The sequence below is a fragment of the Eumetopias jubatus genome, unplaced genomic scaffold, assembly GCF_037043125.1.
Source record: "Eumetopias jubatus isolate StellerSeaLion01/CBP00866 unplaced genomic scaffold, mEumJub1_p1.0 scaffold_17, whole genome shotgun sequence".
In the NCBI taxonomy this organism is placed as follows: Eukaryota; Metazoa; Chordata; class Mammalia; order Carnivora; family Otariidae; genus Eumetopias; species Eumetopias jubatus.
In genome coordinates this window covers 42569206-42586935 of record NW_028274823.1, presented here as the reverse complement: position 1 = coordinate 42586935, position 17730 = coordinate 42569206, and the positions used below count along the sequence as shown (strand labels likewise).

The following is a 17730-nucleotide window of genomic DNA, read 5'->3' as shown; positions in this document are numbered from 1 at the left end:
AACTTTTGTTTCACTGGAAAATGTGGGAGTGTATTTTGCTATTTCTAAGTAAGATGAATGGACAAACACTGTTCACCCCAAACCAAATGATGCTGCCTTCAGGGAGTTGTCAGAAAGAAAGGCAAATGATACACCCAGAAAGCACATGGTACGTGTAAGCAAAGCCCTTCAGCACAACCGGAACATGTTCTTTATGAGGAGGCTCCAAGCCACTTGGTAATTTCAAATGTGAGGCAACAGAAGTCTTTCTTAATCTAAAGTCAGAATCTTCTGAAGAACTTCAAGCACAACTTTATAACAAAAGAAATACTGCTCCTATATACATATATATGAAAAACAACAGAATGTTAAGCAGTTGAATACCAATATCCACTTTCAGAAAACATAGTTGTAATTTTCAACCATAAAGGAAAGTTCCTAAAAAGAGCAAACATTTAGCCAGGAACTTCTTTACGAAAACATATATTTTTTAAATATCAGGAAGAAAAGTAATATAGTGCTTGGTCTAGAATTAGTTAACTCAAGTCTTAGCTGAACAGAGGGGAAACTGACCCTCAATCTCAATCTCCTTATATTTCCCTGGATACATCGCGTTTAAACTTTTTTTTTTTTTTTTTAAAGTGTAGCCTCAGGTCTCTCAGGCAACCCAAGTTCAAAGAAAATGCTTCCTATCATTCAACATTGGCCTAAAAACAGGTCAACCTAAGGATTTAGGGGTTCTTGTTTGTTTTCATTATCCATACTCTTGATTCCCCCTCCCAATGATTAATAACTAATCTGTAACATCAATACTATCTTTATATGACATGCCAATGACTTCGATAATTTAGTGGCAAGTAAATATCCCAAAACTTCTATCCAGAAACCTATGAATAACTTTAGATACGTTACTTAAATAACATGGCATCACGGATGGACAAAGCATGTGTTTGGGCATCAGGAGACTTCAATTTCCCACCTGGCTCCTCCACGTACTATATGAATGACCTCACAGAACAGACTTCATTATTCTGAACGTGAACTACTTCATCAGTAATATCAGAGAAAAATTAATGTCTACCCCAAGCAGTGAGAATTCAATGATATCATATAGGTAAAAGAGATTTATAAATTGTAACATGCTATACATGTTAATCTTTATATTCATTATTCTTTTTATTAGAATTTATATAGTGAGAGCTTACCTTCGTTTGAATCATGCCATAACGCTGTTCTCTCATTTGGGTCACTATATTCTTGATGTTGAACTGCAACAGGATGACAGTGATTTTTGTATTACTCACATAGGGGGAAAACACAAACCCACAGATTGCCACATGAGTACTCCATAATTCTTTCCAGTAAAAGAGATGTCAAGATTTAACCAGAAAGTTCTCATTTCCAGCAATAAGAAAATGTACTATTTTTAACCTACTCTAATGGAGAAGGAAGACTTTAGTTTAAAAGGTTTCCAGGAAAAAGCAGGAAGCAATCATTTATAGTAAGAAATGCTCTCCAAAAGAAATAACAACAAATTTGCCCCGGTGTCTACTCTTCTGTTCTCCAAAGGGAAAACTTAAAGCAGCACTGTAATTCTGGAAAAGTCTGAAGCATAGAATACTTTCTCTGGCCACATAGTAACACAGCTGTTTCTTATCTAAAGAGCCCTCTCAACTCAAATAGAGACCCCGAGCAACAGTTGGCCTGATACCAGAGTCTGCACCTGTGCATGGAGACCAGCCTAGCCAGTGTGGTTGCTGAGCTGGTGCAGGTCTGCAAGGAGCTGTTGCTATTCCACAATAAGGTAAGTCCAGAAACTGGTAGTTAAGTGTTTAGAAACTCTTCTGGCAATCTGACAGCAGCATCAAGGAGCATCACTAGCAGAACAGGATATAGACCATCTCAGGTGATGCTGAACTTCCTAGAGAGTCACAAGTGGTGCAAGCTGAGGACCAGTCATGTTCAGCAAAACCACACTGATACATGAAATTTTAAGGTTTGTTATCTATAACCCCAGAATACATGAAAATCAGAGAAAATGTAACCAGTCCTTTATATTTATAACTTTTCATTTTTATAATAATTTAAATTTTAATTGAGCCATTAAAAATTTTATACTGGAATAATTATAGATATACAGTAAGTTGCAAAAAAATGTACATGGAAATCCTATGTACCCTTCACCCAATCTCCCCAATTATGCCATCCTGTATAATTATAGTATAATATCAAAACTCAGAAATTGACATTGGTATGATCCATGGAGCCTATTCAGATTTTGCCAGTTTTTCAGGCAATCATTTGTGAGTTTGTGTGTATCTGTTTTGTGTAGTTTTGTGCAATATTACCACACGTGAAGACTCAGGCAACTGCGACCACAATCAAGATACATAACTGTTCCACCACAAGACTTTCTCATGTTATCCATTAGAACTACTCATCCAACCCAGTTCCTAACCCTTGGCAACCAGTCTCATCTGTTCTCCATATCGACCGTTTTGTTACTTTAAGAGGATTATATGAATGGAATCACATAATATCTAACCTTTTGAGACTGACTTTTTTTTTTCATTCAACATAATTGCTTTGAGACCTATCCAAATTGTGCAAATCAATAGTTCATTCCTTTTTATTGCTTAGAAGTATTGCATGGCATGGACATAGACCAGTCTGTTGAATCATCAGCTTGTAGAAGGACATCTAGGTTGATTCCAGTTTTGGGCTATTATGAAGGGATCTACTATGAACATTTATATACAGGCTTTTGTGTGAATGTACATTTTCATTTCTCTGGGACAAACACCCAAGAGTGCTATTGCTGGAGTTGTATGGTAAATTTAGTTTAGTTTTGTTCCTGTTTGTTTTAAAGAAATTGTAGGGGCACCTGGGTTGCTCAGTTGGTCAAGCATGTGACTCTTGATTTTGGCTTAGGTCATGATCTCAGGGTTATGAAATCGAGGCCTGTGCTGGGGACTGCACTGACTGTGGAGCCTGTTAAAATTCTCACTCTCCCTGTGCCCCTCCCCCACCCTGCACTTGTGCTCTCTCTATAAAAAAATACGAGAAGCTGTAAAACTATTTTCTGGAATGAGTATACCATTTTACATTCCCACAAGCAACAACTGATTAATCTAGTTTCCTCAACTCTAAACCAGCACTTGGTGGTGTCACTATTTTTTATATGTCTTTCTGATAGATGTCTACTGATATTTCATCATAGTTTTAATTTCATTTCCCTAAAAGCTAATGAAGCTGAACACCTTTTTATGTGGTAATTTGTCATCTTTTTATCCTCTTTGGTGAAATGTCTGTTCATATCTCTGACCCATTTTCTAACTGGGCTGCCTTTTGTTTTTCATTCTTTACTACTAAGTTTTGAGGATGCCTTCTATAATTCTAAATGTAAGACCTTTGTTGGATATGTGATTTGCAGTTTCTCCAAGTCTTTAGCTTGTCTTTTCATTCTCTTAATAGGGTCTTTCACAAAATTAATTATTTTAATTTGCTTTCCCCCTAATATTAGTAATGGCAAGAATGTTTGCTCTCACTGCATGTATTAAACCCAAACTTAAAGTTCTAGGTAGCTTAACAAGGCCAGAAAACCAAATAAGAGGGGGGCGGAGCAAGATGGCGGAGGAGTAGGAGACCTGGATTTCATCTGGTCTCAGGAATTCAGCTGAATAGGGATCAAACCATTCTGAACACCTATGAACTCAACAGGAGATCAAAGAGGAGAGTAGCAACAACTCTCTGAACAGAGAAGTGACCACTTACTGGAAGGTAGGACGTGTGGAGAAGTGAATCCGAGGCGATATTCGGGAGGAGAGACGGCGGGGGGGGGGGGGACCTCCGTCGGCCGCTTCTGGCAAGTGATAGAGCCGCGGAGCACAAAATCGGAACTTTTAGAAGTCGGCTCGGCTGAGGGACGTGGCTCCAGTGGCTAGGCGGGGGGTGGAACCCTCGCGGGACAGTGTGGTCTCAGGACCCTCGGGGTCACAGAAAGACCGGGGGTGCCTGAGTGCAGCAGAGCTCCCAGGTATTGGAGCGGGGAAGCCGGCAGCAGAGACAGAGCCGAGGCATGTGCTCTCAGCTCAGGGTTGCCATAAACTGTGATCTGTGGCACAGTCGGGCCACTGCTCCTCCAGCAGGGACCCAACAAACAGCAGAGCCGGGGAGACTCCCCTTCCTTCCCCGGGAGGAGCGGCGCAGGAGCGCACTGCAGGGTCTGCTGGGTTTGGAGACTCCACACGAGGTCGGGTGCCAGAGATAGAAACGCTCGATCACAGGCCAGGTGAGCACGGAGTGCAGCCGGAGACCGGGGAGACGGGAGTGACTACTTTTCTCTGGGGGCGCACTGAGGAGCGGGGCCCTGAGTTCTCAGCTCCTCTGGGTGGAGATTGGGAGGCCACCATGTTCACCCTGGTCCTCCAAAGCTGTATCGAGAGCTTGCAGGGAACAAAAGCTCCTGAGAGCAAACAGGAGCAGCTTGCTTATGCCGGACCGAAAAGGGCGGGGCAATACCACCTCCGGCAAAGACATTTGGGAACCACGGCAACAGGCCCCTCCCCCAGAAGATTAGCACGAACAGCCAGCAAGCCAAGAGCAAGTTTACCGATCAAGGAGAACGGGAAAACTCCAGCGCTAGGGGAATACTGCACATAGAATTCATGGCTTTTTTTTACCATGATTCATTAGTTTTTCAAACTAATTTTAACTGTTTTCTTTTTAATTTTTCTTTTCCCCTTTTTCAACCAAATTTTATCAATCCTTTTTTTAAAAAAACATTTTTTATTTTTCATTTTTAGAGTCGTATTTTATCCCTTCATAGTAGTTACCCTTATTTTTGGCATATATATATATATATAAGTTGTTCTCTCTTTAAAATTTTGAGATACAGTTTCTTCTAACAGATCAAAATATACCCTAAATCACTAGTGTATGGCTTTGTTCTAGTCTCCTGTCTGATCACATTCTCTCCCCTTTTTCTTTTTTTTTTAATCTTCTTTCTTTTTTCAAACAACTTCTTATCTTATCAATTCCTTTTATAAAACCTTTTATAATTTTCATCTTTACAGTCATCTTCCATCCCTTCATTGTATCAACCCTTATTTGTTACATATATAAGTCTTTCTTCCTTTAAAATTTTAGGAGGCACTTTTTTCTAACAAACCAAAATACGCCCAAAATATAGTGTGTGGCACTGATCTATGCAATACCCTGATCATATTTGATCATATTCTGTTTTTTTTTGTACTGTTCTGTTTTTGTTTTTTTGTTTTTCTTTTCTTTTTTTCTCTTTCTTTTTTCTTTCTCTCCCCTTCTTTTCCCTTGGTTTCAGGTCTTTTCTGATTTCTAAGAGTATATTTGCTGGGGACATTGTTAACCTGTTAGCATTTTGTTCTCTCATTCATTTATTCTCCTCTGGACACAATGACAAGATGAAAAAAATCACCTCAGCAAAAAGAACAAGAGGTAGTACCGTCTGCCAGGGACCAACTCAATACGGACATTAGTACGATGTCGGACCTAGAGTTCAGAGACATGACTTTAAAGATACTAGCTGGGCTTGAAAAAAGCGTGGAAGTTATTAGAGAAACCCTTTCTGGAGAAATAAAAGAACTAAAATCTAACCAAGTCGAAATCAAAAAGGCTATTGATGAGGTGCAATAAAAAATGGGGGCACTAACTGCTAGGATAAATGAGGCAGAAGAGAGAATCAGCGATATAGAAGACCAACTGATGGAAAATAAAGAGGCTGAGAAAAAGAGAGAGAAACAACTACAGGATCACGAGGGCAGAATTCGAGAGATAAGCGATACAATAAGATGAAACAACATTAGAATAATTGGGATCCCAGAAGAAGAAGAAAGAGAGAGAGGGGCAGAAGGTATATTGGAGCAAATAATAGTAGAGAACTTCCCTAATGTGAGGAAGGAAACAGCCATGAAAATCCAGGAGGCACAGAGAACCCCTCTCAAAATCAATAATAATAGGTCAACACCCCGGACATCTAATAGTAAAACTTACGAGTCTCAGAGACAAAGAGAAAATCCTGAAAGCAGCTCGGGAGAAGAGATATGTAACCTACAATGGTAGAAATATTAGATTGGCAATGGACCTATCCACAAAGACCTGGCAGGCCAGAAAGGACTGGCATGAGATCTTCAGAGCACTAAATGAGAAAAATATGCAGCCAAGAATACTATATCCAGATAGGCTGTCATTGAAAATAGAAGGAGAGATAAAAAGCTTCCAAGACAAACAAAAACTAAAGGAATTTGCAAACATGAAACCAGCCCTCCAAGAAATATTGAAAGGGGTCCTCTAAGCAAAGAGAGAGCCTAAAAGCAGCATAGATCAGAAAGGAGCACAGACAATACACAGTAACAGTCACCTACAGGCAATACAATGGCACTAAATTCATACCTTTCAATAGTTACCCTGAATGTAAATGGGCTAAATGCCCCAATCAAAAGACACAGGCTATCAGACTGGATTAAAAAACAAGACCCATCAATATGCTGTCTGCAAGGGACTCATTTTAGACCCAAAGACACCCCCAGATTGAAAGTCAGGGGGTGGAAAACCATTTACCATGCTAATGGACACCAAAAGAAAGCTGGGGTGGCAATCCTTATATCAGACAAATTAGATTTTAAACCAAAGAAGGTAATAAGAGATGAAGAAGGACATTATATCCTACTTCAAGGGTCTATCCAACAAGAAGATCTAACAATTGCAAATATCTATGCCCCTAACATGGGAGCAGCCACTTTTATACGGCAACTAATAACAAAAGCGAAGAAACACATTGACAACAATACAATAATAGTGGGGGACGTTAACACCCCCCTGACTGAAATGGACAGATCATCTAAGCAAAAGATCAACAAGGATATAAAGACTTTAAATGACACACTGGACGAAATGGACTTCACAGACATATTCAGAACATTCCATCCCAAAGCAACGGAATACACATTCTTCTGTACTGCCCATGGAACATTCTCCAGAACTGATCACATCCTAGGTCAAAAATCAGGACTCAACTGGTACCAAAAGATTGGGATTATTCCCCGCATATTTTCAGACCACAATGCTTTGAAACTAGAACTCAATCACAAGAGGAACATCGAAAGAACTCAAAGACATGGAGGCTAAAGAGCATCCTACTAAAGAATGAATGGGTCAACCAGGAAATTAAAGACGAATTTAAAAAAATCATGGAAACCAATGAAAATGAAAACACAACTGTTCAAAATCTTTGGGATACAGCAAAGGCAGTCCTGAGAGGAAAGTATAGAGCAATACAAGCCTTTCTCAAGAAACAAGAAAGGTCTCAAATACACAACCTAACCCTACACCTAAAGGAGTTGGAGAAAGAACAGCAAATAAAGCCTAAACCCAGCAGGAGAAGAGAAATAATAAAGATCAGAGCAGAAATCAATGAAATAGAAACCGAAAGAACAGTAGAACAGATCCACGAAACTAGGAGCTGGTTCTTTGAAAGAATTAACAAGATGGATAAACCCCTGGCCAGACTTATCAAAAAGAAAAGAGAAATGACCCAAATCAACAAAATCACGAATGAAAGAGGAGAGATCATAACCAACACCAAAGAAATACAAACAATTATAAGAACATATTATGAACAACTCTATGCCAGCAAATGAGATAACCTGGAAGAAATGGGTGCATTCCTAGAGATGTATCAACTACCAAAATTGAACCAGGAAGAAATGGAAAACCTGAACAGACCTATAACCACTAAGGAAATTGAAACAGTCATCAAAAATCTCCCAACAAACAAAAGCCCAGGGCCAGATGGCTTCCCAGGGGAATTCTATCAGACATTTCAAGAATTAATACCTATTCTCCTGAAACTGTTCCAAAAAACAGAAATGGAAGAAAAACTTCCAAACTCATTTTATGAGGCCAGCATTACCTTGATCCCAAAACCAGACAAAGACCCCATCAAAAAGGAGAATTACAGACCAATATCCTTGATGAACATGGATGCAAAAATTCTCACCAAAATACTAGCTAATAGGATCCAACAGTCCATTAAAAGCATTATTCACCATGACCAAGTGGGATTTATCCCTGGGCTGCAAGTTTGGTTCAACATCTGCAAAACAATCAACGTGATACAATACATTAACAAAACAAAGAACAAGAATCATGTGATCCTCTCAATAGATGCAGAAAAGCATTTGACAAAGTACAGCATCCTTTCTTGATCAAAACTCTTCAGAGTATAGGGATAGAGGGTACATACCTTAATATCATAAAAGCCATCTATGAAAAACCTACAGCGAATATTGTTCTCAATGGGGAAAAGCTGAGAGCTTTTCCCCTAGGGTCAGGAACGCGGCAGGGATGTCCACTATCACCACTGCTATTCAACATAGTATTAGAAGTCCTAGCCACAGCAATCAGACAACAAAAAGAAATCAAAGGCATCCAAATCGGCAGAGAGGAAGTCAAACTCTCACTCTTTGCAGATGATATGATACTGTATGTGGAAAACCCAAAAGACTCCACCCCAAAACTGCTAGAACTCATACAGGGATTCAGTCAAGTAGCAGGCTATAAGATCAATGCACAGAAATCAGTGGCATTCCTATACACCAACAACAAGACAGAAGAGAGACAAATCAAGGAGTCGATCCCATTTACAATGGCACCCAAAACCATAAGATACCTAGGAATAAATTTAACCAAAGAGGTAAAGGATCTGTACTCAGAAAACTATAAAATACTCATGAAAGAAACTGAAGAAGACACAAAGAAATGGAAAAATGTTCCATGCTCATGGATTGGAAGAACTAACATTGTGAAGATGTCAGTGCTACCTAGAGCAATCTACACATTCAATGCAATCCCCATCAAAATATCATCCACTTTTTTCAAAGAAATGGAACAAAGAATCCTAAAATTTGTATGGAACCAGAAGAGAACCCGAATAGCCAGAGGAATCTTGAAAAAGAAAAGCAAAGCTGGCGGCATCTGAATTCCGGACTTCCAGCTGTCAACATCAAGACAGTATGGTACTGGCACAAAAACAGACACATCGATCAATGGAACAGAATACAGAACCAGAAAATGGCTCATACAAACATGCCCAGTGATTTTTGACAAAGGTGCAAAGCAATTTGGTGGAGGCAGAATAGCTTTTCAACAAATGGTGCTAGAAAATTAGACATCTATAGGCAAAAAATAAAAATAAAGGAAAAGTAACCTTGAATTAAACTTCACACCTTATACAAAAATTAACTCAAAATGGATTATGGACTTAAATATAAATCATTTTAAAACACAGAATGTTTAGAAAACAATGTACCAAAAATTATTTGGGACCTAGGCTAGGCAAGGAGTTCTTAGACTTGAAATCAAAAGCATGATCCATAAGAGGAAATATTAATGAAATGAAATCTCACTGAATTTAAAGACTGTTACTTCTTTGAAAGCCTGTTTTTTCACTTATAATTTAAGATTAGGCAACTTATGGAAATGAATTTTGTATTATTCATTTTTCATCTTAATTTAATGATGGCAAAACAAGTTTCAGTGGACTGTCTTGTCAAGAAAAACACACTTTCTGAATGTAGCTGTAGTGGTTAACCCAATGATGATAATGGAAATGACTGCAAAGAAATGAAGGCAAAAAGAGTTCATGTTCATTTTACTTGGAACCATGATTCCTTATGTATTGAATCTTATAGCCATTATTGATTGTGAATTGCTAAAACCACACCTGTTTTAATTGCAAAGATGTACTGGCTAATAAAGCAAAGGAACTATGAAAATTTACTTGTCATTTACAAAAAAAATAAGTTCAAAGACAAAAGAATTATTTAAAAGAATATTAAATTTAAAAACAGAAGCTGATGTTCATTATTTTTCACATGTAACATTAATGTTCTGCAGACTTACAAAATAGCACTTGAATTGCTAAGAATAAAAACCCATATACAATTACCAGGACAACGATGAAAGACTACTGAAGATGTTTTGGAAAATCTGGGTAAATATGTGGCAGAAAGGACAGTTAAAGTACTGTTTTCTTTTCTTTTCTTTTTTCCCCCTACACTGTACAGCCCCCTTCAGTGCTCACAGCCCACCTGCAGGAAGGCTGGGCAATGGTTCAGGGCTGCAGGCTCCTATAGTAGGTTCACTAGGAGAGGCCCACGGAAAGTACCATTTTCTAATGACACAACAGCTTGACAAATTCGGGGACTGGCTAATGATATGAAGTGGTACCAACTTATGAAGCAAATAAACGTATCAACGCATTCATCACTGCAACTTAATGAATATGGAGATATTGCTAACAGTGACTCAGCATGTGTGTTATTTGAACATGATATGACAAGAAGGAAGAATTCTTCCTTTTTTCTGTTTGATTACTGACAAACAACTAGCTCTAAACTGTGCAGAAATGCAAAGTATTACATTGTCACCAAATGTGATTTGGAGCTTGGGCTTTGTGTAGGATTATGTTCTGGTAGCAGAGCTGCAAGGACAAGAAAGCCGTCTGAGGTATTACACAGATTGAGGAATTTGTGCCCAAAGATAAATCACACTGCTTCATCAAGACAATCTTACTACAGGGGCGCCTGGGTGGCTCAGTCGGTTAAGCTTTGGCTCAGGTCATGATCCCGGGATCCTGGGATCGAGTCCCACGTCAGGCTCCTGGCTTGGTGGGGAGCCTGCTTCTCCCTCTCCCTCTGCCTCTCCCCCTGCTCGTGCTCTCTCTCTATCTCTGTGTCTCAAATGAATAAATAAAATCTTAAAAAAAAAGAGAATCTTACTACAAAGGATGAAAACAAAAACAAACAAAAAAAACAAAACCCTGCCAGGTAAACTTGACAGTGTGCATAGTGGTGTAGTAAGAATTTTTAATTATGTAAAGGCTAATGTGCTAAATTCTGGATTACTCACTTTAGTATGTGATAATATGATTAACTGATAATGAACAGCTGTTCTTGCGCACCAAAGACTGTTAGAGGAGAAAGGTCGATTGAGAATGTCTAAAGTACAGAGCAATCTCAGTGCTTCTGCAAGTTAAGAGCCAGTTTGCTCCCAACATTTTACGGGTTTTTAAGCAGGAGTGATTAAAAATGAAAATGACTATAAAAATAACAATTAAAAAAGAAATAAATGGTTACATATCCTCAGCTTTTCATATCCTTTAGAGTTAGAATTGATCAAGGAATCTCAGAGCATTGCAGGTGACGACTGTCCAGCCGCACATGGCTGGCATATGCAGCCCACTGACATACAACCCCCCCATGTTAGCTCCACAGCACACAAACTGGTCCGCACCATGCTCGTCAAGACCAACCCACTCATTGGTCATGCTCTTGGATGTCACAGCAATACAGCAAACTGCTTTGGAAGTTTCTAAATGCTTACTCTCAATTTCTAGGAACTTCTCTTACTGTAGATGACAGACATCCACAGATTGGGGCCGGTTTAAGACCACATTTAGTAGCTCTGGTGGACAAAATTTCTGAAAAGAGTAGAAAGGGGCATCAGTAAGAACACTAGACAGTTCAAGGTTCTGTGAAAAGCCAATAAGGAAACAACGGATGTGTTTTCTATTTTTGAATTACTCTCTCAAATCTAAGCATCCTTAATTGCAAAATGCATCATTATTTTATGTACCACTAAGAAAAACACTGTCAATTAAACGTGACTCATTATAAAACACATTCCGAGTTTAAAGAAGGTATAATGTGGGAGAAAACAGTGCTTCTTAGGATCATGAAGTATAATATTTACAGTTTTTACAGTTTCTACAAGGAAAATAAAATAAGGACAAACATAAGCCAATTAGTTAAGAAATTATGATGGGGAATATATAAAAGAAAATTATACTAACAAATTTCTGCTAAAAGGATCAAACAACATTAGTTATGGGAATGGGTAATATCAGACTTATACTACTTAAATTTTCAGCACTTTTCAGCACATTGGTCTTTTTTGGGAGGGTGGGGGGCACTCTCCAGTTTATATTCATTCATTCTCTGAGTTTGCTTTGGAAAACCATTCCTCTCTCACTCAGCCTTATGGCCTGGAGTAGTCCTGACTGGCCTAAATAGACCAGCATCTCCTACAGTGATTAGTTCAGGAAAGGGGCTACAACTCAGAAAGAGTTGAAATGCTGGGAGATACTGGCTCAAGTTTCTGACAAAAAGAAATTTCCTCTGTCCTCCAAGGAGTTATGGGGAGAAGCCATTTTCCCACCCTCTCATATAATATGGCCTGAGGATGGTGAGTTCTGGAACCAAAACAGCCATTCTGCTGCCATGGGAGAGAGCCTCCCACTGTTAGGGTTTAACTGGGGAAGGCCCAAGAGAGCAGAGATTTAGTTGTTGTGACGATAATCTAACTGCAGAATTTGCCTGGCAAGGCAAATGCCTGATAGCAGGCTTTCTCATGGGGAGGTGTGGTTTTTTGCATTCCTTGTGGTCATGGCATGGTAGTAAGAGCCAGCCCCCCCAAGCCCCCTCATGCCTGCTAATAAACAGATGTCTTCCCCTTTGCACTTCCGCAGCACAGGAAAAACAGTTCAGTGAGTCAGCCTTTCTGGCCACAAATCTCAGGTCATGTTCCCTAAGCAGTTTAATCAACAGTAAAGGTAATGGTATAATTAATATGTGTCTAATTCTTGGGTCTATCTCTCAGCTGGTTCCAATTTTAGAAGGAAAGCAAAGAATTGTTAACGAGGGACTCAAACCCAACAATATTATTATCCTTATTTTACACAAGAGAAAACTGGGTTTCAGAGAGGATGAGCGATGCGCACAAAGTCACCAAAATCTAAAGTATGAGGCAAAACTGGCAGTCCAAGCTAGGGACCTCTCATTAAAACTCTAAAGTCTACATTTTTTTCCAACGTGCTCATGTGCATGCATTTCTGTTCATTAAAAACAGGCATACTTCATCAACATTCTTTAACCAGATTTAAAAACCTCTATGTATGGGTAGAGGGAAGGAAAGGGAAATGAAGTAGCATCCACTGTGCATCTACTGTGTCCCCAACACTGTCCCATATCCTTCTTGTGCTTTCTGTGCTGTGAGCATCATGGCCACCTCCAGGAACCTGCGGCACTGAATTTAGAAGCAGGTCCCCAAAGTTCACGGGCTTTCTCTTTACTGAGTTCTCCTGAAGGCCAAATCTTAGTCTCCAGGCCCTAGAAGGCTGTTACAAGTAGAGTGTTTACTAACAGCATCAGTTATCTGTTTAATTCACACACTTACTGGAAAGTTCTTTTCAATGGCACAGAACACAACATCCACACATAGGAACACCCCCGTCCGGCCCACGCCAGCACTGCAGTGAACAAGCATAGGTCCTGTAAGGTGGCTCTTCCTCACATAACGCACGTACTTTATGAAGCCATCTACCGAGGCAGGAGTGCCATGGTCTGGCCAGCTGGTGAACTGCAAGTGTTTTACAAAGTGACTACTTCCTGTCTGTGGAGAGAGAAGGGGAGGGAGAGGAGAGGAAGGAGAGGAAGGGAGGGAGGAGGAAGCAGGGGAAGAGAGAGATTTATCAAATTCTTATATTAAAGATCTAAATTGAATTTCTAATATAGTACTACTACTACTAATAATAATAATGGCTCTATGGTCATACAATAATGAAAATCACAATACGAAGAGGTAGCGTGATTTAAGCCCTCGTGATGTGCCAGGTACTATGCTAGAAACTTCACATGCATTCCTTCATTTAATCCTCACGTCAACTCTGGGAGGTAGATACTGTTTCATCCCCATTTTACAGATGAAAAAGCAAGGATTAGGGTGATTGGGAGATGCATGCTAGGTCAGAAGGCTCACATGTTCAGAGCTGGAATTATAATGTAGGCCTCCTGAATTCAAATCTATCATCTTTCTTCTGGACCGTGGTACTGCAGAAAAACCAAGAACCCAAAAAACTCAGAATGAAAGATGGGTTAACACGTTAAGAAAAGCATTCTATCTTAGCTTAAATACTATGATACAAATTTTAATTAAAACAGGTAGGTGCTGCCAAGTTGCTTGACCAATGGGGCCCCAACCTCTTCTGGTGATGAGGACAGGGTAGGTGATGTCCAAGTGAGTGGACTGTGCCCCCACTCTTGTGCTGAGCCCCCTGAAAATACAGTCAGGAAACTCTCCTCAGAGTTGACAGATAAAGCACTTTGAGTTTACACATTGTCCCTTCCAAAGTGGGAGCCTTTCCCAGTGTGAAGCCCTCATTTTACTTCATTGGGAATGCTTGTGGGAAAACTCAGGATGGGTTTCTTACTCCTCCCCTGCTTCTCCCTAATGCACCCATCCAAACAGAAATAAGTTTTCCTAAGTCCCAAAAAGAAAACTCAAGTTTGAATCACTGGTACATGAAATTGAATGATGCCAACAACCCTTGCAAAGTTTGTGAAGGCACCAAGTTGAGGACAGCTCTAACCCTACCATGTATTTTAGGGGTTAAATCTCTCCTGCCACTGGTGACCACTAAGAATCTGCATAAAGGTGGACCTCACCACTTTCCTGACCTAATACCATTCAGACAGAAATCCTGATGCAGATTCATCAAACATGAACCCCATGGTTCTGAAGCTTATGGGCCTCAGCCCCAAGTCCACCAACCCCTTGCCAAGGCTCCACAGGTGGACCCCAGCATTTGAGTCCCTGCAAACAGACCATTCCTCTGTGCCTCCCACCTGCCTATACTCTCCAAGCAGGCTGTCTTTCTTCTGCCATAACATGTGCATCACAAGTCAGTTGGAACTTCCTTTCCCACTAGACCATAAGCACTCTAAGAGCTGAGAATGTGTATGCGTTCTGTCTCTAGCACCTGGCACAACACCTGGTTAATATAGGAGGGAATCAACAAGCATTAGGGGAGTGAGGGCTGAGACAAATCCCCAAGTGCACAACCAAGTGCACAACCAAGTGCAAGGCCCAGCACACAGCTAGCAAGTGTCAGCCATCATTCTTGGCCTCCCTGGTCACCACTCATGCGCCTATCCTCCTCATACTTTTCAATTCCAGCTTTCCCTCTGACTCTACTCCTTTATCTCATCAACTTCTCCCTTTGCATGCAGGTGCCCCATCCCATAGTAAACTCTTCAAAACCCTCATCATTTCCCTAAATGCTTCTTCCGTTTCCTTCCTTGCCTTCTACAGCACTTCACTCTCTGCAGCCCCTCCCTCCCATGGAGGCCACCTATTCTCCTGTTCTCCAGGTCCCACAGAGCATAGAGAATAGGTTGTGTACTCCTTGTTGCCCACTCCTGTTTCCAATCCATCATTTCTTCTTGTGTAAAAATCCTTTCCCTTTTGAGTTTCATCCCTCTTAGCTTCATACCTTCACCCTCTCATTGCTACTACCCAGTGGCTTTAGTCTCCAGTCAATCTGCCACATTCACTGAAGACCCTGACCTTCCCTCTCCCACAGACTCTGACATCATCCAGGGCAAACCTGGGTCTCAACAGCCCAATGGACACTCTAACCTCACAGCATTTGTATTTCTCTCTTGCAGAAGAGACTCCTCGTTTCTTCTAGTCCTCACAGTGATGGTCACTCCTTGAACTTAGCATTATCTATAATGTCCAGTATTAAAAATCTTCCAGTTCTTAAATTACAACATCACTTTCTGACCAGAAGTTCATATGCTACCATCTCATTTGTGCCCCACTTCTACTCCAACAACAATGTGACCAAATGGAGCCCCTCTGTCCTTTACGCCCTCCACTTACTCCTACTTGACTGGTTCCTGGTTCCATTTGTCCCCCTAACTTTAGACTTCATGGCTGACTATCTGAATCATTTTCTTACCAAACTGTTACCACCTTTCATCCTTTGAATTTTACCATACATAGTGGACAACATCCTACCCTGGGTCAGTCCCATAACCTGTGTTCAGGAATCCAATAGTTAGGCTGCTGGGAAGAAAATAATCTGTAGCTACATATTTTATTACTATTGAAAATTTATGGGTTCCAACTTCAGCACTTCCAGCAACCCTTTTCCTAGTTACTGTTTGGACTCCAATCAACTTCTTTGGTGATGACTCATCATCAGGCTTCCCGTTTAACACCCATCCCCTTCATTCCTATTGAACACATGTATCACCTACTTGCTAATCAAATCCACCTGGAGCAATGTAACTCATCACTTTTCTCCTGTAAACCATTCCTTTTCTATTTTTGAATCTATTAAAGCACGAAATCTAAGAGTTATTCTAGATCAACACTTACCAACAGAATTTTCTACAATGATGCAAATGTTCTACATCTGTGCTGCCCAATATGATAACCATTAGTGACATGTAACTAAACACCAGAAATGTGGCTACCGCAAGTGAGACACTGAATTTGTTATTTCATATAAGTAAATAATTTAAATTTAAGCTTAAATAGCCACATGTGGCTATTGTATTGAATAGTTTAATTCTGACCACTCCTTCTGGTCACTTGTAAGTCACAAGTCATAAGTCACATATAAGTCTGCCAATTTTATATGAAAAAACACCAAAGTCTCTGCATTCCATCTCAATGCCAACTGCCCTGGTTGATCGTGGCACCTGCTTATTGAAATTCTTCAGTGTCTCCCAATTACCTTCATAATGAAGTTCATGCTCCTTAGCCAACATCCAAGATATTTCATGTTCTGACTGGTCCCTGCTTACTTTCTATAGCTTCATCTCACCTCTCATTATTCCCTGGCATTAAACTTTTACATTCCAGAAACACTTAACTACCTACAATTCTCTATATATACCCCATGCTATTTTAGATCTTGATTACCTACTTTTTCTTTCCATCTTTCTCATTTGGGTAGTTCTCAATCCAGATGTTTCCACCTCCAGCAAACCTTCCCCTAAGCCCTACGTGAAGCTACGTACTTCCCTTCCAGGCCCTCAAAGCATCCCATATTACCATGGAGCACAGTAACTGGAAGTATCAGTAAGCATACCCAAATCTCCAATACTCAGTAAGGTGGTGATAGTGCCTGGCACAGTGGTTAGCAATATACTTTAAAGACTCAATACATCTCTGTCACACTCAGCAGAAGCAGCCAAAGGACATCCCAGGATTAGGCAACTTCCAATACTGTCACTCCCTGCCCACCTCCCCTGTTTAGGTTTTTCATCTCTTCAGTCAGAGTTTGGTTAAGCAGAAGCAGATACAGTAGTGTCTTAGTTTCTGGTACCAGTGAGAATTAAAAACAAGTTACTCAAAAAAGTATCCCCAGTCTGTAACACATCCTAATCCTAACTTCTCATCCTGACATGTGGCTTATCTAAGCAAATATATATCTCATACTGATTTTTTAAAACTTACAGACTTCTTCACAACGTGAAATATTCGGATGATAAAATATTGAAGTATCTGGTAGTTCTCCAGGAAGATACGATAGTTTTTCAATTCCAAAGGTTTCTTCATAGAAATGGGCCAGTAATGGTGGCATTTGATAATTCCACCTTCTATCTCTCTGGTTATCATGACAATAACGTTAGAGTTATTCTCTAAAACCATTTGCCAAAAGTCATCTGTGGTACTTGGCAGTGGTCCTTGAGAAGCAATGTAAAAATACTCTTCTCCAGAATTGACTATTCTAATATAGCTAGCATTGATGTAGTCCTTGTTTTCTCCAAGAGGAACACGTGTTGAATCATCTATCACAAAAACAGAAATAACTGGTAGATAAAGGAAAAGTAGGAGATATAATATACCCTGGCTTCATGAATG

General features: G+C 40.1%; 1 protein-coding gene and 1 non-coding gene across 3 annotated transcripts; both read right to left on the bottom strand.

Moving 5' to 3' along the window:
• Nucleotides 1-249: 249 nt before the first annotated feature.
• PTPN20 (protein tyrosine phosphatase non-receptor type 20) lies at nt 250-17517 on the bottom strand. 2 transcript variants are annotated; one of them, XM_088020227.1, is made up of 4 exons: nt 17323-17517; nt 13249-13464; nt 1185-1247; nt 250-315 (listed from the first exon to the last, which is right to left on the bottom strand). In XM_088020227.1, exons 1-4 carry the CDS (start codon nt 17515-17517, stop codon nt 250-252), a joined length of 540 nt encoding a protein of 179 aa, XP_087876353.1. The 2 variants fall into 2 exon arrangements, with proteins under 2 accessions (XP_087876353.1, XP_027954632.1); XM_028098831.2 differs by lacking the exon at nt 13249-13464.
• On the bottom strand, nt 10070-10199 carry LOC114205522 (small nucleolar RNA SNORA42/SNORA80 family). Its single transcript, XR_003608414.1, has one exon. It is a non-coding gene; the product is annotated as a small nucleolar RNA SNORA42/SNORA80 family (small nucleolar RNA).
• Nucleotides 17518-17730: the final 213 nt, after the last annotated feature.

What these genes read in the sequence shown, in the direction of transcription:
- PTPN20 (XM_088020227.1), bottom strand. Translation starts at nt 17,517, where the DNA reads ATGGTTTTAGAGAATAACTCTAACGTTATTGTCATGATAACCAGAGAG. An exon ending in TTCACGTTGTGAAGAAGTCT is followed by an intron (nt 13,465 to 17,322) that starts GTAAGTTTTAAA and finishes CTCTCTCCACAG; the next exon opens with ACAGGAAGTAGTCACTTTGT. An exon ending in ATGGCATGATTCAAACGAAG is followed by an intron (nt 316 to 1,184) that starts GTAAGCTCTCAC and finishes ATATGTATATAG; the next exon opens with GAGCAGTATTTCTTTTGTTA.